The sequence below is a fragment of the Echeneis naucrates genome, chromosome 3 (genome assembly GCF_900963305.1).
Source record: "Echeneis naucrates chromosome 3, fEcheNa1.1, whole genome shotgun sequence".
In the NCBI taxonomy this organism is placed as follows: Eukaryota; Metazoa; Chordata; class Actinopteri; order Carangiformes; family Echeneidae; genus Echeneis; species Echeneis naucrates.
The window spans coordinates 3,931,020-3,939,750 of record NC_042513.1 but is presented as its reverse complement, the minus strand read 5'-3'; the positions used below and the strand labels follow the sequence as shown (position 1 = coordinate 3,939,750).

The 8,731-nt window shown below is 40.2% G+C and overlaps 1 protein-coding gene and 2 non-coding genes across 3 annotated transcripts; all 3 read left to right on the top strand.

Moving 5' to 3' along the window:
* The first annotated feature begins 621 nt into the window (after positions 1–621).
* Positions 622–4,797, top strand: rpl13 (ribosomal protein L13). Its single transcript, XM_029498049.1, has 6 exons — positions 622–664; positions 1,103–1,220; positions 2,128–2,269; positions 3,318–3,491; positions 4,272–4,328; positions 4,595–4,797. The coding sequence occupies exons 2-6, from the start codon at positions 1,117–1,119 to the stop codon at positions 4,751–4,753; spliced, it is 636 nt and encodes a 211-aa protein (XP_029353909.1). The 5' UTR covers positions 622–664; positions 1,103–1,116; the 3' UTR covers positions 4,754–4,797.
* On the top strand, positions 3,121–3,199 carry LOC115041604 (small nucleolar RNA MBII-202). The gene has a single exon (XR_003840628.1). It is a non-coding gene; the product is annotated as a small nucleolar RNA MBII-202 (small nucleolar RNA).
* Positions 4,409–4,488, top strand: LOC115041609 (small nucleolar RNA MBII-202). The gene has a single exon (XR_003840633.1). It is a non-coding gene; the product is annotated as a small nucleolar RNA MBII-202 (small nucleolar RNA).
* Positions 4,798–8,731: the final 3,934 nt, after the last annotated feature.

Here is an 8,731-nt window from a genome sequence, read left to right as displayed (position 1 = left end):
AGGTGATTTACAATGTCATGCAGTTGATTTAAAATCACCTTTTTGTTTCAGTAGAGTAATTATAGCTGGTTTTAAAAGTTTACAATGCCATCATCATCAAGTACTTATTCCCAAAATAAGGTGAGAGTCTAAACCTATGGGCCAGTGCAAAAACCACAACCTCTAGAGGTCCATACAGTATGGAACCACTAATGACGTCCTGTCACAATGGCCTTTAAGTTATCAAAATACAGCTCAAATCTTTGAAGCTTTTGCAGAGGGAAGTTTCATTTACTGTCCACACAGCCATCTCAATAACAATTATAATACACAATTGTGTATTGAAATCGACTTTAAAGATTTACAATCTGGCCCTGTTCTAGTGTACGTGTGCTTTAAAGGTTTAGTGTTTTGTTTATGTAACGAATTGTCCCATTCCTCCGGTTTCAGAAGTTTAATGATGTGTCACATATTACTGAAATAAAATCCAAATTGTTGTTCCGCTGAGATAAAGCTACCTACTCCCACGTTTAGCACATTTTACGTTTCTTCAACTCGTCTACCTAGGGCGGTGTTATGATGTCATCAAAGCGCGTCTGATGAGCTATTGGCTGACTGACACATATCCCACAATCCACGGCGGTTGAACTTCCTTTTTCCTTTCGGCCATTTTCCTCCCTCGTAGGTATGGGAATTATTCTCTAATAGATTTAAAAACAATCTTAAGTAATCCTATGTGTTTTTATATTTTTTTCTATTACCCCCCATACATTTAAATAGTGCATGTTGTCACCTTTCACATAAGGTGTTTATTGTGGCAGATTACTTCGTTGAATTGCTGGGAGGCATCTTTTAAGTACCAATGGCCGGTCAAAGTAGTTATCGCTGTGGTAGCATGGCCACTGGCTGTGGCTCCACACTAAAATCACGTAATTTAATACTATTTAAAATGCCCCTCTGTCAGAATGTCAAACTTACAAATACCAGTGATTAGAAAATGCGAACATTAGCCTTTTTAAAGTCTTGCGAACTTGCTAGCATAGCATGTCAGGGTTAGCTCTTGGGGCTAGCGGTGTGCCGGCATGTTAGCCTGCTCACCCCTCCGTGTTGTGGTGTGTTGCAGGGAAGTAGGCAGCCATGGCCCCCAGCCGGAATGGAATGATCTTGAACCCTCACTTTCACAAAGACTGGCAGAAAAGGGTGCGCACCTGGTTCAACCAGCCTGCCAGGAAGATCCGCAGGTAAGCGCTGATGGTAGCGATGCTAACATGGCTAAAGGCTAATCACAACGTTGGCAGAGATGAACTCAGAACTGCCCGAAAACTGTGTAACGTGTCTGTTGATGTCGTTGTCAAGAATTTGTACAGTCATAAATTGGATAGGTAATTGTGATTAAGTCTTTTACAAACTCAGCACATAACATGCAACCATAACAAGCTAGCTTTTAATGAATTGGACATGAGTAATTGTTTAGAAAAGGTGATATAAGTGTTTTCGTGGCTATAAAATAACCCATAGCCTTATCAGTATATATTACAAACTAACAGCAGCAGACATGCAAGTCATGAACACCATAGTCCTCATGTCAGAGGTCTAATTTATTTATATAGCACACTTAAAAGTAAAGCAATCAACCAAAGTGCTGGAGAAAGGTTTAAAAAAAAAAAAAAAAAAAAAAAAAACAATGAAAAGATAAAAGATGACAACATACAGAAAATTGCAACAAACAATGCTCGGACTGGAGAAAAAAGTGAGTTTTCAGGGAGGAGTTACACATCTGTAGAGTCTAGCAGAAGCTCATATAAAAGGGGACACTATTCCAGAGTCTAGGTGCAACCATCTCAAGCCTTGTTTTTGGCACCACCAACAGCAGTTGGTCAGAGGTTGGGGTGTGGTGATGGAGAAGCTCAGAGATATGCAAAGTGGCTAGTCCATTTAGTAACTTAAAAACAACTAAAAAGTTTAAAATCAATATGAAAGTGGACCAGGAGCCTGTGGAGAGAAGCCAAGAGTGGTGTGGTCACAATGGAAAACACTATCAGGAGTATATTTCTAAATTATAACTTGTGTATAATTCCTCAGGCTTATTGGTTCCTGAAATGGACAAAGGTCAAAGTTTACTTCAATTTGAATTTCTTTCTCCTCCAGGCGAAAGGCTCGTCAGGCAAAGGCCCGTCGCATTGCTCCTCGCCCTGTTGCTGGGCCATTGAGGCCACAAGTGAGGTGTCCCACAGTCAGGTACCACACAAAGGTCCGTGCCGGACGTGGCTTCACTCTGGAAGAACTTAAGGTAAGACTTTTTTTATCTTTCCTTTTTATTTACAAGAAGAATAATCTGCGATTTAATTATTTCCGTTGTTTTTAGATATTGGGCAATGTTCGAAAATTGTTGAAACCAGACAGTGCACAGAAAGCTATTTGCTTTTCAGCATCACTGAGTGTATAACCTATTTTAATATTTCACCTTCCACTCAAATTATATTGACAAGAAAACCTTTCTGTGGTGAGTCATTCATCCCACCCAAAAACTGATACCAAAGGCCTTGATGTTCTTGCCAAGGTGTACCTTGCCTTTCCTCCCATGTACTCTGCTGCTGTGGGAGGAAGGCTAAATGACTCTTAACGTGCATCACTGCTGAACTTATGGACTCATACGAGTGTTGTTGTGCAATTGAAAATTGCAATCAGCTTGATTTAATAATCAACTACGCTGCATTTATTCCTGTATTCCACACACCATGCTTCTTACAGCTATGAGACTGGAAGATGGAAGTGGCGAGAGCCATTCCCATCATTAGGTTGAAATGCTGGACTGTTATGAATGGGGTTTAATTGATGTTGTTATATGATATTTAATTACATTAAGTATATACTAACTTTCAAATGTAAATGGGAGATATTCAACAACAATCAGCATCAAAACTTTGTTACTCGTAAGAATTATAGTCTGAATGTTTGTAAGCAAACATACTTTTCAGGTAAATAACTAAGCTGAAAGTTGGTATTTCCAGGTTGAGTTCTGCCCTTGAAAGTAGAGAATGGCACAGAAAGTGCTTTTGCTTCCATGTCATTAGTAAAATTTTGCAGATAAATAGAAAAAATATATCGAAACCATCTTATGTTCAACATTGCTGCAGTCAATGATGACAAATCTCCGGAATCTCTGTATTTGCTTGATGAATACTTTGAACCCTTTTTCTGATGACTGCCTTTTTTTAGGAAGAGAAACATTGAATGTCACAAATTGAACATCTAACTCCAACCATGTACTTGACATTGAATACTAATCCAAAAGCTTTTATATTTTAAGTTTTTAAGTGCTGTACTTGTCTCTGTAGGCGGCCGGCATCCACAAAAAGACAGCCCGCACCATTGGCATCTCTGTTGACCCCCGTCGTCGTAACAGATCCACAGAATCTCTTCAGGCCAATGTTCAGCGTCTGAAGGAGTACCGCTCCAAGCTCATCCTGTTCCCCAGAAAGGCTTCTGCTCCCAAGAAGGGAGACAGCTCTGTGAGTTACCTTTCATGTTGCCAAGTTAAACTGAAAATTGAGGAGTGTATCATTCCTCAGTGAGTAGAAGTACAGAATCTTGGTTGTTAACTATTGTTAAATCGTTAGAGAAGCAAAAATGCCTTGTTTATCGTAAACTAGTATTGAAATAAGTTCAAAACTTTTTTCCTTGTCTGTTTAAACATTAGGGCACAATAACCTTTCCTATATGATCTCTGCATGAGACTGTTTATCCATATTTCATGCAGCCGTACACATTGACTCAAAGATCATAATTTGCATGCTGAATTCCAATTAAATTTGTAGTCAAGAGTTTTTATATCACATGGGAGTGTAATTAGATATGCTAATTAAATCAAATTCTTTCACATATGTAAAGTAATTAATCCATGTGATGATAGTTTGGGGGGTTTTCTTGGATTGTCCAGCCGCCATCAGTCTGGCCATGTCAGGTTACAGAAACTTGAGCTGTCCAATCAGAGCAACCGTGAGGGCTGACAGCCAAACATTGATCACTGTCTAAGCAAACCCATACTCCATAAAATTTGATCCCGGCATACTGCAGAATGGACACATTTAGAAATGATACTTTAATCTGTGTGGCGTCTTCATGTTGACCACTATGGGTGAAAATAAGCATGTAAAGGTAGCTGTCTAGGTATCCTGACATTAACATTAGCTCATACGTCTAGGTGAAAATATTTATTTATTTATTTATTTTTTTCTCTTTGTGGATAATATGCATGGATTTGTTAATAATTTAATGTTAATTGTTTTCAGGAGGAGGAACTTAAGATGGCCACTCAGCTGGTTGGTCCTGTCATGCCCATCAAAACAGTAAGTTACAATTCAAGCGAGTTCTATTACAATAACTGTTGGATAGTTAAATCAGTTTGTTTTACATCACAGCAGTCGGATGATGACAAATCTCCGGAATCTCTGTACATCTTTGATGAAACATTTGAACCCCTTTTCTGATGACTGCTGTTTTAAAAATGATACTGGAAAAATGTATAATTCATATTAAACAAGCTGAATTCAGTCGTTTAACCTATGCAAAGGAAAGTGTCCTGAGATTACCATCGTCTGTTCTTCCCTTCCAGGTGCACAAGAAGGAGAAGGCCCGGGTTATCTCTCAAGATGAGAAAAACTTCAAGGCTTTCGCCAGCCTGCGTATGGCCCGTGCCAATGCTCGTCTTTTTGGCATCCGTGCCAAGAGAGCTAAGGAGGCGGCTGAACAGGATGTTGAGAAAAAGAAGTGAAAATAGTCATCATCAAAGTTTGCAAATTAAAGTCTTTAAAAAGATCAACGTGAGAATGTCATGATTAAGATCTTAGTTGGATTGCTGGGTGTTGGATTTTCACAGTCCAGGTATGAGTTAGACTGCTTAGAGCCACGTTGCAGACAGGGTGTTGACATGGTGTAGTAGATACTTTCAGTGTCAGTTCTACAAGTGGAGCACTTCTGTTAACGGGTCCAGGCATCTAAGTGTGTTGTCTTAATTCAAAAAGACAGCAGGAAACAATTGTCTTTTGGGCTCAGGGCATTAAAAGCAAAACGTTACCCAGATGCCCAAAGTCAAGCAGCTAAATAAAATCAGCCACTCTATTTTTAAATCTCTGCTCTGATAAAAATGTCTTGTCCCCAAATTGTGATCAAATTATAAATTAACACGTCAAGTCAAATATATACCAACCATGAATCCTGCTAAAATGAACCTGCAAATCTTTACAGCAGCAGATGGCACTAGAGGCACAAAGTTATTCATCAATGAACTATAGGCTAAAAAAGTAAAAATATGGGGGAGTGGGATTTATTGACTAAGAAACTGTATAATGATTGGATTTTATTTTTTGTAAACTAGTTACCACATTCAGCAGTAAACCAGACAATCTGACCAGGAGGGTTGACAGCAGCTTAAATGGGAATTGAAATCTGTTCCCATTAACCAGACACAGCTTCTCTAGTATGACTGATCATTGTAATACGTAAAGCTGCAGCATGTTAGAGTGGAGGTCATCGGAAGCCCCTGGGGCAGAGGTAGGCAGCATAAAAATACAACAAAACAGCACAGGGGGGATGATTTTACTCTCAGCTACAGCAGGGGGGTGAGCAAGGCTGAATACTAATTTTCATAGAGAAGGTTACGCACGGTCAGACTAACTGGGGCGGTCTGTTGAAGACACATTGCTATGACAACAGAGGTTCTGAACGTTTACGTGTATGCTGGGCTGTTCATAAAATGGTGAAATGACTCAATAAAAATAAGCCTTACCAGTTTTGAGAAACTGACCTACTCAGAAGTGTATATAAAAGCGCCAATCATTCCTGTTTGTGAGATGGTGAGTGGTCAGTGAGTCATTTTTGGCAGGGGGGTATTGTTAAGGCTGACAGGGACTAAATTGGGTGCTGCCAATTTCTGATTAACTATTGGCATTTAAGCCAAATAACAATAACCACAAGATACACCCTTTATAGTGGTCAATGGTGTGAATTATTGCCATTATTCTACCAGACAGCTGAAATCAATGAGGTTGCATGTGTGCTTGTATCCTGCAGCATCAGCTTTACCCCCATGACATATTGTTGTGTATCATGTTTGCTTTTAAAGGGAACTGAGATCTTTTTTGACCACAGGATTTGTAGGTCAGTAAGACAAATGTCACATTGACAGGAGGAGAATCCTGGAGTTTGCGTTCACTTGCATTCGATGCTTCAGTTGCTGCAGAACCTGCTGAAACTCAAGCTTCATGATTGATTCCCATTAACAGGGATGTTGCAACTCCCACCACCAATAAGGAAGACTTCAGAATCAATAGTGCCTTTAAAATCTAGCTAAGCATCAAAATACCTCTTCTCATGGGAGCTAGGGGAGATTGTACATGCAATGTGGTCAGCAGCGAACAGGGGAAAAAGACTGATAGGAAACAGCAGGGTTTGGTTAGATAATCCATGTGTAAATGTAGAGAGTGTCCTGTGAGGTGCTGAGCTGTCATCGCAGCAGATGGCTGTTGTTTGGAGCTGTGGTGTAACAGGGCTCAGGTGTGCCCCCCGAAGCACACTCTAACTACTGACTGAATACTCATGGAGGACGGAGCAGTGGGGGGTCATGGCCATGTCAAGAACACAGCAAGTTCCCGTGCTAAACAGTTTCTGCAGACATAGATTTAAAACTTTTCTTTAAAGATTTTTTTTTTTTTTTTTTTGTACACCTAGTGGTACATGGTGATCAGTTTCCAGGAGCAGATAATGGAAAAGCAGGGAGCCAAATGTTTTATGTTTCATGCTGTCGAGTTCATTTGGTTGACCCATCTATCTGCTGTACACATTTTGCAATCTCAAAACTTTTCAGTTGCTCACTTCTCAAAGAATCGGACGTAGCCTCTCAAAATCAAAGAAAGACTTGAAACATACAAAAACATCTTCTTGACATTTGAAGGAAACTTCAGAATTATAAGCTTCAAAATGTTACAACTGAAGCCTACATTTGTATAATTTGAAAGTGCTCTACAAGGACACTTCACATTACAGCCAGACCTGAGAGCTTTTATTATCTGTTTTGCACTTTTCTTTTCTTTCTTTTCTTTTTTTTTTTTTTTTTTTTTTTTTGATAAATCCAGATTCCCCAAGTAATTTAGTGAAATTATAATTTAGCTGTCTTGTCTGTCATGGCTTCATGCTTCACAAAAACTCAAGAGCTGCTGTTTTGTCAGGGCTAACCATAAATGTTATGCAATGTCTGGAAATACATTCATGAAAATAATACATTTGTGGGCGGATTGTGAAAAAAGGTTCAAGCATGAACACTGTGTGAAACAATATGTTATGTAACATACATTGCTGTGGAACGATTGAAGATCTACACTACGAATAAGTTCATGATCAGTTTAATGACAGTGTTGCTTAATGTACGCCCAAGTACAGTGTGTGTGTACTGTGGGAGTAGCAGGTCATCAGCTGTGGCTCGACTGTGGCTGGGAGACCCGCCCTTTTGTGTTGTTGTGATATGTTTTGCATACATCCTTGGCCTTTTTGTGAAGCCACAGACTGCACGTGTTTTACTCAGCCATGAGCTGACTTCTTATTGTCTAAAATGACCAGCTGATCCTACTGTTTTATCTATGCATGATGATGAAATAACACTGTGAGTAAACTATGATAATTTTCCAGAGGCCAGTCTTCTCCTGGTTCAGCAGCTTATGACTCATGCTGAGGCAAAAAGCGATATAACACAGTGATAACGTTCCCCTGAACCTGCAGGTGTATATCAGGCTGAATCTATATTAAAGCCATGTGGTGGGCCTGCAGGGCACCCCGGGGCAGCATCAAAGTGTCAACACCATGGCTTCACTCTCAGGGATTTTTGTGCATGTTAACATTGTCTGATACAATCCCTCACTAAAAGCTTCTGCAGTGCATTCCATTCGGATTAGTCCGGGTTCTTGTTTTACTTCTTCTGACTCGAATCCCCAATAATCGAGTCTGAGCGAAAAGCCTATCATCTTTACATCAGCAGCTGCCCCCCCCCCCCCCCCCCCCCTCCCCACACACACACACACACACACACACACACACACACACACACACTCTCTCTCCCTGTCTCCCTCTCTCCATGTCGACAACCCGCGTACACTCCCTCCTCCTCCGGTCCAGCCAATGAGTTTCAGCGGAGGAAAGAAAAAAAAAAAAAAAATAAGAGGCAGCAGCGTGTTAATGGGAGCAGATTAAACAAGTGTATCAAAGGACACCGGCAGGTAGGAAGTGACTTTCTCCTTTTGACTGTGAGCAGATTTTTGTGTTTGCGATGAGAAAACTGTCGGCTGCAGGTTGGTCTGATCGGAGGTCAAAGACAAGCGATGTTATCAAAGTAGACTGTGCTGTCCAGCGCAAAGATTATTTATTTATTTATGTGTCTGTTGTGAGGAAAACTATAGCTAAATATTCCCCATACCACCCTGAACATTAGCTGCGGTTGTTCTTATTTTATTTTATTGTCATGATTGAGTTTGTTCATTGTGCCGAAATGTTAATGTTAACCTCATTAACCTCATGAAGTTGTCTCTCGTCCGCCTTCTTCCGTTCTTTCACGTTTTACTCGGGAACTTTTTCCCTCTGAGACACTCCGGGTCTGATAAAGCTTGTATTTATGTAGTTGTTTTGAGTTAAGTTTGACATTAATGCATTGTGAGCAACATCTGGTTTCTAGACTCCACAGCTGGAACACAGACGCGCGGGCGCT

Coding starts and splice junctions, on each gene's coding strand:
- rpl13 (XM_029498049.1), top strand. CDS start 1,117: ATGGCCCCCAGCCGGAATGGAATGATCTTGAACCCTCACTTTCACAAA. Junction 2,270..3,317: donor TCACTCTGGAAGAACTTAAG/GTAAGACTTTTT, acceptor TTGTCTCTGTAG/GCGGCCGGCATCCACAAAAA. Junction 3,492..4,271: donor CCAAGAAGGGAGACAGCTCT/GTGAGTTACCTT, acceptor AATTGTTTTCAG/GAGGAGGAACTTAAGATGGC.